At 46.6% G+C, this 17,205-nt stretch overlaps 1 protein-coding gene across 4 annotated transcripts in view; it reads left to right on the plus strand.

Moving 5' to 3' along the window:
- The window catches only part of slc66a2 (solute carrier family 66 member 2), a 90,223-nt gene that overhangs the window by 816 nt on the left and 72,202 nt on the right, over positions 1–17,205 (plus strand). The window contains exons 1-2 of one of the 4 annotated variants that reach the window (XM_085993623.1): positions 7,492–8,070; positions 8,455–8,910. In XM_085993623.1, the coding sequence (XP_085849749.1) occupies positions 8,702–8,910 (209 nt within the window). In that variant the 5' untranslated portion in view covers positions 7,492–8,070; positions 8,455–8,701. Of the gene's footprint in view, positions 1–7,491; positions 8,071–8,454; positions 8,911–17,205 lie in introns of those variants that run through there. The other 3 variants (XM_085993620.1, XM_085993622.1, XM_085993621.1) reach the window with 3 other exon arrangements.

The raw sequence follows: 17,205 nt of genomic DNA on the forward strand, positions 1-17,205 counted from the left end.
GGTGGGAGGGAGGGAGGGAGAGATGGTGGGAGGGAGGGAGAGAGAGATGGTGGGAGGGAGGGAGAGAGAGATGGTGGGAGGGAGGGAGAGAGAGATGGTGGAGGGAGGGAGGGAGAGAGAGATGGTGGGAGGGAGGGAGAGAGAGATGGTGGGAGGGAGGGAGAGAGATGGTGGGAGGGAGGGAGAGAGAGATTGGTGGGAGGGAGGGAGAGAGAGATGGTGGGAGGGAGGGAGGGAGAGAGAGATGGTGGGAGGGAGGGAGAGAGAGATGGTGGGAGGGAGGGAGGGAGAGATGGTGGGAGGGAGGGAGAGAGAGTTGGTGGGTGGGAGGGAGGGAGAGAGAGATGGTGGTGAGGGAGGGAGGGAGAGAGAAATGGTGGGAGGGAGGAAGGGAGAGATGGTGGGAGGGAGGGAGGGAGAGATGGTGGGAGGGAGGGAGGGAGAGAGAGATGGTGGGAGGGAGGGAGGGAGGGAGAGAGAGATGATGGGAGGGAGGGAGAGAGATGGTGGGAGGGACTGGGACGGAGAGAGAGATAGAAACATAGGAGCAGGAGTCGACCATTCGGCCCTTCGAGCCTGCTCCGCCATTCAACGAGATCATGGCTGATCATCCAAACCCTAGCACCCGGTCCCTACACCGACAGCCATCCCACCTAAGCCCTATCCCCGTAACCCCACGTATTTAATCTCCCCTAACACTAAGGGCCAATTTTTATCATGGCCAATCAACCTAACCCGCACATCTTTGGACTGTGGGAGGAAACCAGAGCACCCGGAGGAAACCCACGCAAACACGGGGAGACGGAGGAGGGAGAGAGCGATGGTGGGAGGGACTGGGACGGAGGAGGGAGAGAGCGATGGTGGGAGGGACGGAGGAGGGAGAGAACGATGGTGGGAGGGACTGGGACGGAGAGAGCGATGGTGGGAGCGACTGGGACGGAGGAGGGAGAGAGCGATGGTGGGAAGGACGAGGACAGCGCGAGAGAGATGCAGGGAGGGACTGGGACGGAGGAGGGAGTGATGGTGGGAGGGACTGGGATAGAGGAGGGAGAGATGGTGGGAGGGACTGGGACAGAGGAGGGAGTGATGGTGGGAGGGACTGGGATAGAGGAGGGAGAGATGGTGGGAGGGACTGGGACGGAGGAGGGAGTGATGGTGGGAGGGACTGGGATAGAGGAGGGAGTGATGGGAGGGACTGGGATAGAGGAGGGAGTGATGGTGGGAGGGACTGGGACGGAGGAGGGAGTGATGGTGGGAGGGACTGGGATAGAGGAGGGAGTGATGGGAGGGACTGGGATAGAGGAGAGAGTGATGGTGGGAGGGACTGGGATAGAGGAGGGAGAGATGGGAGGGACTGGGACGGAGGAGGGAGTGATGGTGGGAGGGACTGGGACAGAGGAGGGAGAGATGGTGGGAGGGACTGGGACGGAGGAGGGAGAGATGGTGGGAGGGAGGGAAAAATGGTGGGAGGGAGAGGTGGTGGGGGGAGAAACGATGGAGGATAGAGTGGGTTCTGGGTGTGGGTGGACAGGATGGATGGATGAGAGAGAGAGGGGTTCCTGTTACATAGGATAACAAAGAATATACAACATAGAATCAGGCCATTCGGCCCAACCAGTCCATGCCGGTATTTATGCACCACTTGAGCCTCCTCCTATCTTTCCTCATCTAAATCTATCAGCATATCCCTCTATTTCTTTCTTCCTCATATGCTTGTCTAGCCTCCCCTTAAATGCATCTATACTATTCGCTTCAACCACTCCCTGTGGTAGCGAGTTCCACATTCTTACCACTCTCTGGGTAAAGAAATTTCTTCTGAATTCCCCATTTGAATTTTTGGTGACTATCTTATATTGATGGCCTCTAGTTATGCTCTTCCTCACAGTGGAAACATTCTCTCTGTATCCACTCTATCAAAACCTTTCATAATTTTAAAGACCTCTATTAGGTCACCGCACGGCCTTCTCTTTTCAAGAGGAAAAGACCCAGCCTGTTCATCCTTTCCTGATATGTATACCCTCGCATTTCTTAAATCATCCTTGTAAATCTTTCTTGCAACCTTTCCTGTGCCCGTATATCCTTTTTATAATATGGCATCCAGAATTGTACGCAGTACTCCACAAGTGTGGTCTGACCAAGGTTTGATACAAGTTTAGCATAACATCTCTACTTTTCAATTCAATCCCTCTAGAAATAAACCCTAGTGCTTGGTTTATTTTTTTTATGGCCTTGTTAACCTGTGTCGCTACTTTCAGTGATTTGTGTATTTGTACTCCGAGATCCCTTTGCTCTTCTACACCACTTAGATTTGTATTTTCCAAGTAATATGTGACCTCCCTAATTTTCTTACCAAAATGTAATACCTCACATTTATCTGTGGACATATAATTGGCAAATGAAATTCAACATTCTTCAAGTTTATTAATGTGTTCTTTTAATTTGATGCATTGCTCCACAGTATTGATTATCTCCCCCCGCCACAATTTGGTGTCATCTGCAAATTTAGAAATTGTGTCTTTGATTCCAAAGTCTAAATTGTGAACAACAGTGGTCCCAATACTGAGCTTGTGGAACACCACTTCCCACCTTCTGCCAGTTATCCATTCTGCTACTTGTCCCCTGACTCTGCATGCTCTGACCTTATTCGTTAATCTGTTATGTGGTACCTTATCGAAGGCCTTTTGAAAATCTAGATAAATTACATCTACTACATTACTCTTGTCTACTCTCTCTGTTACCTCTTCAAGAAATTCAATGAGGTTGGTCAAGCAAGACTTTCCCTTTTGAAATCCATGCTGACTATTCATTATTATATTTTTGGTTTCTAGATGTTCTATTTTCTCCTTCAGTAAGGATTCCATTATTTTTCCTACCACCGATATTAAGCTGACTGGTCTGTAGTTTCCTGGACATGTTCTATCTCCCTTCTTAAATATAGGTATTGCGTTAGCTATCCACCAGTCACATTGTAGGAACTCATTCCCTTTTCCCTTTTACCTACCTCTTCTGGCCAATTAATATTGGGGTAGTTGAAATCTGCCATGATTATTATTTGATGTTTTTTACTCATTTCCCTAATTTGTTTGCATATTTCTTCCTTCTCCTCCCTCCACTATTAGGTGGTCTGTAGCCTACCGCTATTAGTGTGAGTGATCTTTTATTATCTTTTATCCCTATCCACATGGATTCTATTTTTGTCTTGCTCATAGCTGTGCCACTTTTTTCTACTGCCATTATGTTATCCCTAATAAGTACAGATACTCTACCTCCCCCTTTTCTAAATATGTTATACCTTGCAGTGTTTAATTCCCAGTCCTGATTTCTCTGTAGCCATGTCTCAGTAATCCCTACTATGTCTTGTTCCTTGCAACGTATTATTGCCTCCAGTTCCCCTGTTTTATTACAGACACTGTGTGCTTTGCTGTACAGACAGTTTAACTTATTTTTAATAGCAGTTCCTCTCACTTTATTGTTAACCATCTTCTTACACTCCTGTTCTATAACTCTATTTATTCTCTGGCCATCAATGTCCTCCCTTACTTTATTGTTTCCTATGCTCTCCCTGTTTTGTTTATATTTAGGCTGATTTCATTTCTTGTAGCTCCCTTCCACCTCTTCCGTCTTGCTAGTTTACAGCCTTTGCCACCTTCCTATTTACCCTTTCCACTAGGACACGGGTCCCATCTCAGTTCAAGTGGAGCCCGTCCCATCGGTACAGCTCCTTCCTGTCCCAGTACTGGTGCCAGTGTCCCGTGAAAAGGAACCCCTCTTTCCCACACCAGCCCTTTAGCCACGTGTTAATTCTCCTGATCTCCTTGACTGTTTCTATACCAATTTGCATGTGACTCCGGCAATAATCCAGAGATTATTACCCTTGAATTCCTGCTGCTTAATTTCACTCCTAACTCCTGATACTCTCTCAGTAGGACCTCCTCCTTATGTTGTTTGTTCCGACATGGGAGTGATGGACGAGAGAGAGGGGATCCTGGGAGATAGGGGAGGCAGGGACGAAAGAGAAAGGGATCCTGGGAGATGAGGGTGGGAGGGATGGATGAGCAAGAGAGAGGGGATCCTGGGAGATAAGGGAAGGATGGATGAGAGAGAGGGCATCCTGGGTGGGGGTGGAGGAGAGGGACAGATGAGAGAGAGAGGGGATCCTGGGTGGAGGGGAGGGACGGATGAGAGAGAGGGAGGGGATCCTGGGAGATAAGGGAGGGACGGATCAGATAGAGAGGACCATGGGAGAGGGAAGGGACAGACGAGAGAGTGGAGATCCTGGGAGATAGGGGAGGGGCGGACAAGAGAGCGGGGATCATGGGAGATAGGGGAGGGGCGGACAAGAGAGCGGGGATCATGGGAGATGGGGAGGGGCGGACAAGAGAGCGGGGATCATGGGAGATGGGGAGGGGCGGACAAGAGAGCGGGGATCATGGGAGATAGGGGAGGGACGGACGAGAGAGCGGGGATCATGGAAGATAGGCGAGGGACGGACGAGATAGAGAGGATCATAGAAGATAGGCGAGGGACGGACGAGAGTGGGGATCATGGAAGATAGAGAAGGGATGGACGGGATAGAGAGGATCATGGGAGATAGGGGAGGGACGGACGAGAGCGACGGTATTTGGAGGGGAAGGATGGAGAAGAGGGAGTGGAGGGGGGTGTGGGATGGAGGAGAGAAGAGGCTAGGGTTCAGGAGAGAGGGAAAGAGGTGGAGAGGGAGGGGAGAGGAGGAGAGAGAAACTTTTTTGCCAGTAGAAAATACCTTCTAATTGATTTCAGGAATCACTTAATAAAAGGAATGCTAGTCTGACCGCTAACTGATTTGCGACTGCCTAAGAGCAGTTGGCCTCCAGCTGACCCGGGAAGGCACAACTGTTGCACCTCCTGGCCTTGAAGTGATAGACTAAGTTACACACACACACCCCGCTGCATTTTAGCAGCAGAAGAGTACTACAACAACTTGTATAGCGCCATTAACATAGTAAAACATCGAAAGCGTCTCACAGGAGCGATTGATGCTGAGTTTTCAAAGTTCTACGACAGTAAATTACATTTCAGCCGTGGCTCAGTGGGCGGCACCCTCGCCTCTGAGTCAGAAGGTTGTGGGTTCAAGTCCCACTCCAGGGACTTGAGCACATAAAGCTAGCCTGACACTCCAGTGCAGTGCTGAAGGAGTGCTGCACTGTCGGAGGTGCCGTCTTTCAGATGAGACGTTAAACCGAGGGAGATAGGAGAGGGATGGATGAGAGTGGGGATCATGGCACTACTTCGAAGAAGAGCAGGGGAGTTATCCCTGGTGTCCTGGCCAATATTTATCCCTCAACCAACATAACAAAAACAGATTATCTGGTTATTATCACATTGCTGTTTGTGGGAGCTTGCTGTGCGCAATTGGCTGCCACATTTCCCATGTTACAACAGTGACTCCACATCAAAAAGTACTTCATTGGCTGTAAAGTGCTTTGAGACGTCCAGTGGTCGTGAAAGGCGCTATATAAATGCAAGTCTTTCTATTAGTATTTTTGTTTATATTGTTATGGTCTGGGTCATATGAAGGAGTATATTTTCTTCAGTGTGTAAAGAGAAAAGATTTTTTACTAAACTGTTATTATAAATAAGGGAAAAATATAATCTCATTGGTAACAACAACTTATTTTTATATAGCGCCTTTAACGTAGTAAAACATCCCAAGGCGCTTCACGGGAGCATAATCAGACATCAATTGACACCGAGCCACATGAGATGTTAGGACAGGTCAAAGAGGTAGGTTTTAAGGAGCGTCTTAAAGGAGGAGAGAGAGCCGGAGAGGTTTAGGGAGGGAAATCCAGCGCTTAGAGCCCAGGCAGTTGAAGACATGGCTGCCAATGGTGGAACGATTAAAAATCGTGGATGTGCAAGTGGCCATTATTGGAGGAGTGCAGAGATCTTGTGGGGTTGTGGGGCTGGAGGAGGTTACAGAGATGGGGAGAGGCTAAGCCATGGAGTGATTTGAACACAAGGATGAGAATTTTCAATTAGCTGCGTTGCTGGACCGGGAGCCAATGTAGGTCAGCGAGCACGGGTGATGGATAAACGGGACATAGTGCGAGTTCGGATACGGGCAGCAGCGTTTTGGATGAACTGAAGTACATTGTGCATTACTTTGTATAAGGCTCCTCTGAGTTACTGTTTGATGTTCCACGGGACATCCGATAGCATTTTTAAAACATGGTTGATGGAGGTGATGTGGAACATCCAGTGACAAAGTGCAGTGGTGCACAAAGCAAAGTACACACCTCTACTAAACGTGTAGCACTTGAGATCTGGGTGGCACTGATCTCACGAAGACGGGCGATCACAATTGAACTCGAAGGATTCTGACAATATATACAGTCCCTTATTGAATAAGTACAAATGCAGTACAATTAATCATGACTTTTGGATTACATATTGTAGAAAGTGGGCTGACGATTCTGCACTGGCATAAGAGAGCTGGATTTAATAGTGCAAACTTGGGTACTTGGCTCATCGACGCCCATCTTCAAGAATCCAAATTAAACAAGTGCCAGTATAAAAATGGATTAAGAGTACTCAACTCTTTCGATGCCTCAAGCTGGCTTACTTTGTTTGGTCACCTGGAACCCTGCTTTTTATTCTCGGCGCTCTCCTGGCCAGTATTTGTACAGCACTTAGAAACATTGAAAGAAACATACAGCACATTGGCACTCTTCACCCCTTTTACAGAATGCTCTTTAGGTATGGATTACAGATGTCAGTCACTTCAAGCCAATGACAGCCATGGCTTTGATTGTGAGAATAATTAATAATTAAATAAGAACCTTGTGCCATTAAGTGCTATTAGTTCTCTGGAGTAAACTGGTATGATTCTGCATGCCTGTAGCCAAAGCAGATGACTTTGCAGACTCATTGTTTGCCTTAAAGTGGGATTGGACACATGAGAAAATATGCACAAAGAGCACTGAGGTGACAAATATTTTTTAATATAAAATGACACAACCAGAATATTGCGTTGGAAATAAGAAAACATGCGGTCCTATAAATTCTTTCCTCTAAGATTTGTATCTAGGGTTGCCATATTTTTCTCCCACGAGATCTCCCTCTCCTCCCGGCATTAATTCCCTCACTGCAGCACAGTTCCAATGAGTGCCAGTGGACTATCCAGCTGTAAAGGACATTGTTGCAGAGCCTAATCCTATCCTCACCCAAGGTCCACACACACTTTCAGTAGGAGTTGCTGAATAGTAATCTGAAACCCTGCACCATTTTCCGTTTGCAATTCCAGGGTGGTGGTATTGGAGATGAGAAATTTCTTCACTCGGTGTTGTGAATCTTTAGAATTCTCTACCCTAGGGGGCTGCGAATGCTCAGTCATTGAGTATATTCAAGACAGAGATCAATAGATTTTTGGATACTCGGTTTCAAGGAATATGGGGATAGAAGGTGGAGTTGAGGTAGAAGATCTGCCATGAATGGCGGAGCAGGCTTGAAGGGCCTACACCTGCTCCTATTTCATATGTCCTTGTGCATTGCCCCTACTGCTGTCCCAGTTAAGATCGGTTCGCTTGGAAAAGTCTGGGAATTGAACCTGCAAGTTCCCTGGTTTCTATGGTTCAGAAATATTACCTTTGGGCTGTGGCGATGCCATGGCTGCCAAATCCAAAACTAGGTGTAGCCTACCCTGGTGCTTTGAATGCTGAGGTTGGCCTTGCTGAAGCTGGAAATTCATTAAAACTTGAATAATTTAAAGTCTCCACATCACCGGGTGTGGAAAAAAAAATCACATTTGAAAACTCGTGTTTTATTTACATATTAGAATTTCCCAATCACTTCACTCAAAAATCTGAGTGCCCAGTCCAAAATCTTCAGTTGTATTGGCACCAGTCTGGGATATTTGCAGGGGCGGGCGGGACCCGATTCAGGAGAATGTATCGTGTGTCCGATTCAGGAGAATGTATCGTGTGTGAGAACGACCGAGTGCTGACCATCTTACCGGATCAGTATTTGCTGGAAAGTTGCAATGTTTTCTTCGTGTATCAGTGAAAGATAAGGACAGGCATTGCACAGCCGGAGGCAAGACAAGTATCAGCACTTTATGGTTTCCTAAAATGCTCTTATCTCGCAGTCTATATATTTTTATGGCGAGCGCGAATCTTTAAAGATTCCACCTGGGGAGGAATGATAAGTTAACTTCCTTGTCAAATCGTGTCTCTCTGGCTCAGACGTCGAAATACAATTTAAGGTTTTTAACCACAAACTTAAAAGAGAACTGCTTCGTCAGCTTGGTGCTTCTGTTCGTGGAGACATCACGTGGATCGCTTGCAATCAGTAAAAAAAAATGGAAACAGTTTCTTTTAACTTGTCCTTTCCCTCGCTGCAGGAATAAAATAGGCCAGTTTTAAAAAAATATATAATTTCGCTGTTTTATTTTGTGTTGCTCTTTCTTCCCCCCCCCAGTTGTCGGCGTGGCATTGAGGAAATCAGGACGTTTTAGTGACATCACGAGAGCGTTTAAGGAGGCGTCGATCTGTGCACGACTCACATCTCAACCCCACAATCACCCAGCCATTTCAAGCCGGTTTCAGGACCTTTTGCAAAGTGGCGAACGCAATGCAGCAGACGGCGGAAGATTGCAGATTTGGTGACTGAAGAGGCCAAATCATTGCTCTCGGGCAGCCTGGCCTGGATTTATTTTGAAGCGAAAATGGAAGAGAGTCTGAGCTCCCTTAAGCAGTTGGCCCTACCTGTCAGCAAGCTGGCTTCTTGGATAGCAGCGGGGGCAATGGTGTTTGGTGGAGTGGTGCCCTACATTCCTCAATATAGGGACATTAAACGCACACAGAATGCAGAGGGCTTCTCCATCTACGTTTGCTTAGTGTTGCTTGTGGCCAATATATTAAGAATATTCTTTTGGTAAGTCCACATCTACTTTACAAAACTTTCTTGCGTGCCCTCATTGACCGGATGAATTGTTTTTACTTTTGCAATGTACTTTCGAACTGTCGTCGTCTTTTGTATGGTAGCAGCAAAAAAACAAATTAAATATCAATATCTAATTCGGATGCCCAGGCCAAAGCTTCTGGTGTAACGGCATGGATATCTTGTAGACTGCTTGCGAATTTCCACTGAGGGCAGTGCTCAAATGATGTGCTCCAGGAACTCCACAGTTGCATGATTTTAAACTGTGTAAGATTCATTTGGTGACTGTAAGGCATTTTATGCACAAAAGCCAAAAAGATTATTGTATTACTGTGATTTAATCCAAGTATTCTATGAATTGTGACGTGGTTGTCTTTTTAATTAAAAAAAAAAAAAAAATTTGGCCTGACTTTGGGAAGTGAGATCCATATTTAGTAATGATGCCTTGTGCAAGTGGTGTGATTATGACTCGTCCTGATTTATCTTCACATTGTGTGTTTGGCAAACTTTAGTGCACACTGTCTTAGTGACTTTCGTGTTGGAATATAGTTCCATGGATGTGGGTACACTCCTCTTGTCTGAAGTAGCCACTTTATACATGGGCATAGACAGCGAGTGCCAAATTTTGTTGATGGGGGCATCACAACTGCGTTTAATCCATGTGTGCATTCTCTCAACTTGGAGTCACCAGATAGCAATCGGCTTAGTACCACTGACAACATAAGTTATAGAGGAAAATGTCTTTTCACCTGACTATAAATTGAGCAGTATAAAAAACAATGGCCCAAAATTTGCTACAATGGCGATATTGGTGATGAACGGCATAAGCTTGACCATTGGTGCTCCTCAATCCTCCAGTGGTGAATTCACGTCAGTTTGCTGGAAAAATAATGCCCCAGAATTTGCTGGAGTGGGACATCTCGCAGTGAGTTGGATTTTTTTCCCTCACCCTTCAGCTCCAATTAATTTTGCGTCACAAATTGCTGCAAGTGAGAATTGATAAAGGAGCGGCGAGGGCATCTGGGACGTGGCGAGCGACGGGACCAATAGTCTTCTGTCCTTAACCAATAACATTTAAGGATTTGAATGGTTAGTGAAGCTCTGAAGTGGCAACTTGGACATCTGATTATTTAAAGGAATCTCCCCGAATTAAATGCCTAATAGAACATGACGCACAAGCAGATGAATAAGATCGTCTCCTGCTCTCAGTTCAGGTTGTCTTGCAGTTCATGAAATCAGGAGCTGAAGGCAGCTGCTGCCTACACGCCAAAGCTATATATTTCACAGCAATTTAAAGCATGTGTTACTTGAGGAATCAGCATGGTGATTGTTGGTTTATTGGAAGTTAGTGGACCCACATACTTTGAGGGGGTGGGGGGCACGTTACTCTAAATTCTGACGAACTGAAATGAATTTAGCATCGACTTTACTCCCAGCCAGAATCATCGAAACATAGAAGATAGGAGCAGGAGTAGGCCATTCGGCCCTTCGAGCCTGCTCTGCCATTCAATTCGATCATGGCTGATCATCCAAATTCAGTACCCTGTCCCTGCTTTCTCCCCACACCCCTTGATCCCTTTAGCCTTAAGAAATATATCCAACTCCTTCTTGAATATATTTAATGAATTGGCCTCTACTGCCTTCTGTGGTAGAGAATTCCACAGGTTCACCACTCCCTGGGTGAAGAAATTCCTCCTAATTTCTGTCCTAAATGGCTTACCCCTTATCCTTAGACTGTGACCCCTGGTTCTGGACTCCCCGACCATTGGGAACATCCTTCCTGCATCTAGTCTGTCCAGTCCTGTCAGAATTTTATAAGTTTCAATGAGATCCCCTCTCATTCTTCTAAACTCCAGCGAGTATAAGCCCCATCGACCCAATCTCTCCTCATACGTCATTCCTGCCATCCCAGTTATCGGCCTGGTGAATCTTCGCTGAACTTCCATGGCAAGAACATCCTTCCTCAGATAAGGCGATCAAAACTGCACACACTACTCAAGATGTGGTCTCACCAAGGCCCTGTACAACTGCAGCAAGACATCCTTGTTCCTGTACTCGAACCCTCTCGCTACGAAGGCCAACATACCATTTGCCTTCTTAACCGCCTGCTGCACCTGCATGCTTACCTTCAACGACTGATGCACAAGGGCACCCAGGTCTCGTTGCACTTCCCCTTCTCCCAATCTATTGCCATTCAGATAATTGCCTATATAACAACAGAAAATGCTGGAAAAACTCAGCAGGTCAGGCAACATCCGTGGAGAGAAATTTGAGTTGACGTTTCGGGTCGAACCCTTCTTCAAAACTGGAAAGAAAAGAAAATAGATCAAAGGCAGGGCTGCGATCGGACAAAAGAAGTAAAAGAGACAAAAGGTATTAGAAATAACAACAGAAAATGCTGGAAATACTCAGCAGGCCAGGCAGCATCCGTGGAGAGAGAAACAGAGTTAACGTTTCAGGTCTGGGCCCCTTCATCAGAACTGGAAAAAGCTGGAGATGTAACAGATATTAAGCAGGTGCAGAGACGGGGGGCGGGTTGTTAGGAGGGGAGGAAGAAATAGAAAGAACATCCTGTACTTTTGTAAGAGGCAGGAAAGATAAAATGTTGCAAATGGGAATGGCAAAAATCATACTGCATGAAAAATGGGGGCCGGGATAATTATCTGAAATTGTTGAACTCAATGTTGAGTCCGGCAGGCTGCAAAGTGCCCAATCGAAAGATGAGGTGCTGTTCCTCGAGCTTACGTTGAGCTTCATTGGAACAATGCAATAGCCCGAGGACAGAGAGATCAGAGCGGGAGTGAAGCGGTGAATTAAAGTGCCAGGCGACCGGAAGCTCAGGGTCACCCGTACAGACTGAACGGAGGTGTTCCGCAAAGCGGTCGGCCAATCTGCGTTTGGTCTCCCCAATGTAGAGGAGACTGCATCATGAGCAGCGAATACAGTATATTAAATTGCAAGAAGTACAAGTAAATCGCTGTTTCACCTGGGAAGGGGTGTTTGGGGCCCTGGACAGTGGGAAGGGAGGAGGTAAAAGGGCATGTGTTGCATCTCCTGCGCTTGCACGGGAAGGTGCCAGGTGAAGGAGCAGGGCTGTTGGGGGTGATTGAGGAGTGGACCAGGGTGTCGCGGAGGGAGCGGTCCCTTCGGAATGCTGAAAGGGGAGGTGAGGGGAAGATGTGTTTGGTGGTGGGATCACGTTGGAGGTGGCGGAAATGGCGGAGGATGATCCGTTGAATGTGGAGGCTGGTGGGGTGAAAGGTGAGGACAAGGGGAACCCTATCGTGGTTCTGGGAGGGAGGGGCAGGGGTGAGAGCAGAAGTGCGGGAAATAGAACGGACACGGTCGAGGGCCGTGTCAACCACTGTAGAGGGGAATCCTCGGTTGAGGAAAAAGGAAGACATGTCAGAAGCACTAGTATGGAAGGTGGCATCGTCAGAACAGACGCGGCGGAGACGGAGAAACTGGGAGAATAGCTAGGGCCCATGCGGGTTCCCATAGCAACACCTTTAATTTGGAGGAAGTGAGTGGAGTCACATTGAACAACTTCTCCTTTGACTCCACTCACTTCCTCCAAATTAAAGGTGTTGCAATGGGAACCCGCATGGGCCCTAGCTATGCCTGCCTGTTCATGGGACATGTGGAACATTCTTTGTTCCAGTCCTACTCAGGTCCCCTCCCTCACCTCTCTTTCCGGTACATCGATGACTGTATTGGTGCCGTTTCCTGCTCTCGCCCTGAACTGGATAAGTTCATTCACTTTACTTCCACTTTCCACCCTGCCCTCGCCTTCACATGGTCCATCTCAGACTCTTCCCTTCCTTGACTTCTCCGTCTCCATTTCTGGCGATCGGCTTTCAACAAACATCCACTACAAGCCCACCGACTCCCACAGCTACCTGGACTACACTTCCTCCCACCCCGCTTCCTGTAAGGACTCTATTCCATTCTCCCAGTTTCTCCGTCTCCGCCGCGTCTGTTCTGACGATGCCACCTTCCATACTAGTGCTTCTGACATGTCTTCCTTTTTCCTCAACCGAGGATTCCCCTCTACCGTGGTTGACACGGCCCTTGACCGTGTCCATTCTATTTCCCGCACTTCTGTTCTTACCACTGCCCCTCCCTCCCAGAACCACGATAGGGTTCCCCTTGTCCTCACCTTTCACCCCACTAGCCTCCACATTCAACGGATCATCCTCCGCCATTTCCGCCACCTCCAACGTGATCCCACCACCAAACACATCTTCCCCTCACCTCCCCTTTCAGCATTCCGAAGGGACCGCTCCCTCCACGACACCCTGGTCCACTCCTCAATCACCCCCAACAGCCATGCTCCTTCACCTGGCACCTTCCCGTGCAAGCGCAGGAGATGCAACACATGCCCTTTTACCTCCTCCCTTCCCACTGTGCAGGGCCCCAAACACCCCTTCCCAGGTGAAACAGCGATTTACTTGTACTTCTTGCAATTTAATATACTGTATTCGCTGCTCACGATGCAGTCTCCTCTACATTGGGGAGACCAAACGCAGATTGGGCGACCGCTTTGCGGAACACCTCCGTTCAGTCCGTACGGGTGACCCTGAGCTTCCGGTCGCCTGTCACTTTAATTCACCGCTTCACTCCCACTCTGATCTCTCTGTCCTCGGCCTATTGCATTGTTCCAATGAAGCTCAACGTAAGCTCGAGGAACAGCACCTCATCTTTCGATTGGGCACTTTGCAGCCTGCCAGACTCAACATTGAGTTCAACAATTTCAGATAATTATCCCTGCCCCCATTTTTCATGCAGTATGATTTTTGCCATTCCCATTTGCAACATTTTATCTTTCCTGCCTCTTACAAAAGTACAGGATGTTCTTTCAATTCCTTCATCTCCTCCTAACCCCCCATGCCCCCTGTCTCTGCACCTGCTTAATATCTGTTACATCTCCAGCTTTTTCCAGTTCTGATGAAGGGTCCCAGACCTGAAACGTTAACTCTGTTTCTCTCTCCACGGATGCTGCCTGGCCTGCTGAGTATTTCCAGCATTTTCTGTTGTTATTTCAGATTTCCAGCATCTGCAGTATTTTGCAATTATAAAAGGTATTAGAAGCTAGACGAGATGGCAATAGGCTGAGATTGGGCGTAAAGTGTACTGGCAGGGCAAGAGATAGCTTCCAGGTGTGAGAGAGAAACAAAAGGAAAGGGGGGGGGGGGGGGGGAAAAGAGTGGAAAAATTACAAGAAAAAATGTAATAGGGGCCGAGGTTATGATCTGAAATTGTTGAACTTGATATAGAGTCCGGAAGACTGCAGAGTGCCTAATCGGAAGATGAGGTGCTGTTCCTTGAGTTTACGTTGAGCTTCCGTGGAACAATACAAGAGGCCAAGGACGGTGAGGTCCGAGTGGGAATGGAGCGGTGAATTAAAATGACAGGCGACCGGAAGCTCGGGGTCACCCTTACGGACTGAACGGAGGTGTTCCGCAAAGCGGTCACCCAATCTGCCTTCCTGTTTTTGACACCAAAGTGGATAACCTCGCATTTATCCACGTTACATTGCATCTGCCATGCTTCTGCCCAATCACCCAACCTGTCCAAATCATCCTGGAGTTTCTCGGCATCCTCCTCACAGCACACACGCCCACCCAGCTTTGTGTCGTCTGCAAACTTGGCGATATTACATCTCGTTCCCTTGTCTAGATCATTAATATATATTGTGAATAGCTGGGGTCCAAGGAAATACTCAGCAGGCCAGGCAGCATCTGGGACCCTTCATCAGAACTGGAAAAAGCTGGAGATGTAACGGATATTAAGATAAAATGTTTCAAATGGGAGCGGCAAAAATCATACTGCATGAAAAATGGGGGCAGGGAGTTCAACAATTTCAGATAATTATCCCTGCCCCCATTTTTCATGTAGTATGATTTTTGCCATTCCCATTTGCAACATTTTATCGTTCCTGCCTCTTACAAAAGTACAGGAAGTTCTTTCAATTTCTTCCTCCCCCCTGTCTCTGCACATGCTTAATATCTGTTACATCTCCAGCTTTTTCCAGTTCTGATGAAGGGTCCCAGACCTGAAACGTTAACTCTGTTTCTCTCTCCACGGATGCTGCCTGGCCTGCTGAGTATTTCCAGCATTTTCTGTTGTTATTTCAGATTTCCAGCATCCGCAGTATTTTGCTATTAAATCAGAATATGCCTGGCTGTTTTAAAAAAAAAAAAGGCTTATTGTACTACTTACTTGAGGTTTAAGATGTCAGTGGCCTGCATTGATGAGGCCTAATACCCTCACTGATGCCCTGCCTAAAATTAACCAGATCAGGAATGAACCAAGGATCTTCCTGGCTGCTGCAATTGACCATCACTTCACATAATGCTTTTATCCACTGAGTTATTGGGGGAACCCTGTGGCTACGCTTTTTATGAACAAGACCCGATCGAGGTCTTTAAGGTTATGAAAGGGTTTGATGGGCTAGACGTAGAGAAGATGTTTCCACTTGCAGGCGAGACCAGAACTTGGAGGCCATAAATATAAGATAGTCACTAATAAATCCAATAGGGAATTCAGGAGAATCCTCTTTACCTGGAGAGTGCTGAGAATGTGGAATTCGCTACCACAAGCAGTAGGTGAGGCGAGTAGTATAGATGCATTTAAGGGAAGCTAGATAAAGACGAGGGAGAATAGAATCGAAGATTATGGTGCTGGGGTTAGACGAAGAATGGTGGGAGGAGGCTCGTGTGGAGCATAAACACTGGCAGAGACCATTTGGGCTGGATGGCCTGTTTCTGTGCTGTTAATGCTGCGTATGTTCTCATATCACTGTGGTTAAAATGGAATTTGTTGAAACATACTCTTGCCTTTGTAACCTTTGATTCTGTCCCACATTCTTTAAACCTGCTTTGTAACCTTTAGGATATTTAACTATATTCTTAAGTTAAACTTAAATGCTGCAAATATTTTCATGGGGTGGGAACTCTCAGTGGCAGTGGAGTGACCCTGGGGAACCATGAGTGTGTGTTCAGGGAGGTTGTGTGTCCTGGCCAACTCCTCAGGTAGGAGTGGGACTAGGACCAGAACATAAAAAGCCTTGTATCTAATTAACAGGCATTTTTTTAATTAAATGCTTTTATCTTGTTCAACTTAAATTTAGGTCAAACTACATGGTCTTCCTTTATAACTTTGTGTAAAATAAATAGCTAAAAGTAGCAGCACAAGTTAATAAGGACATAGAGAGCAAACAAAGTACTAGGGTTCATTTCCAGAGGAATAGACTAGACAAGCAGTGAGGTAATAAATTTATATAAAACTGTGGTTAACCACACAGGGTACTGTGCACAGTTCTCATCTCCTCCATACTACAAAAAGGATATTGAAGCAATGGAGAAAGTGCAGAAAAGATTTATAAGGATGTTACCAGAATTGATAGAATCATACAATTATACAGCACAGAAGGAGGCCATTCGGCCCATCGTGTCTGTGCCGGCTGTTTGAAAGAGCGATCCAGTTAGTCTCGTTCCCCTGCTCTGTCCCCCATAGCCATTAAATTTTTCCCCTTCATGTACTTATCCAATTCCCTTTTGAACATTATTATTTAATCTGCTTCCAGATTCCGTTCAGGCAGTGCACTCCAGATCATCATAACACGCTGCTTAATTTTTTCCCCTCGCGTTGCTTCTGGTTCTTTTGCCAATCGCCTTTAAATCTGTGTCCTCTTGTTACCGACCCTTCTGCCACTGGAAACGGTTTCTCCTTATTTACTCTCTCAAAACCCTTCATGATTTTGAACATCTCTGTCAAATCTCCCCTTAACCTTGTCTGCTCCAGGGAGAATAACACCAGCATCTCTAGTCTCTCAACATAACTGAGGTTAGGATGCAACGATCAGCAAACACCGAACAGGCTGGGGCTCTTTTCTCTGGAAAAGAGAAGATTTAGAGGGGACCTGAACAACGTTCCCGTTAAGCTGTGCAGCCATGCAGCAGTCTGGAGACCCTGCACAATTCTAATATTTTTAAATTAAAGTTATCACTATACAGGTAGACTATCCTTTATCCGAAAACCTTGGGACCAGCTGTGTTTCGGTTTTCGGAATTTTTTGGATTTCAGAAGGTTTTCTGACAACAAACACTGTTGCAACAGCTTGTAAACACTCGGGCCCTGCCTTGGAAGCGTCTCTGAAGCTGTTGCTAAGCTACAGAGACTCTTTCCACAGCCTGACTGTTTATATAAAAAAAAAAATGCTAGGGGAAGAAAAAAAATGCTAGGGGAAGGGAAAAAAACCTAACAAAACAGCTGCTGATTTCTGCC

This window comes from Somniosus microcephalus, chromosome 7, assembly GCF_052327205.1.
Source record: "Somniosus microcephalus isolate GS21.2 chromosome 7, FLI_Smic_1.0, whole genome shotgun sequence".
NCBI lineage: Eukaryota > Metazoa > Chordata > Chondrichthyes > Squaliformes > Somniosidae > Somniosus > Somniosus microcephalus.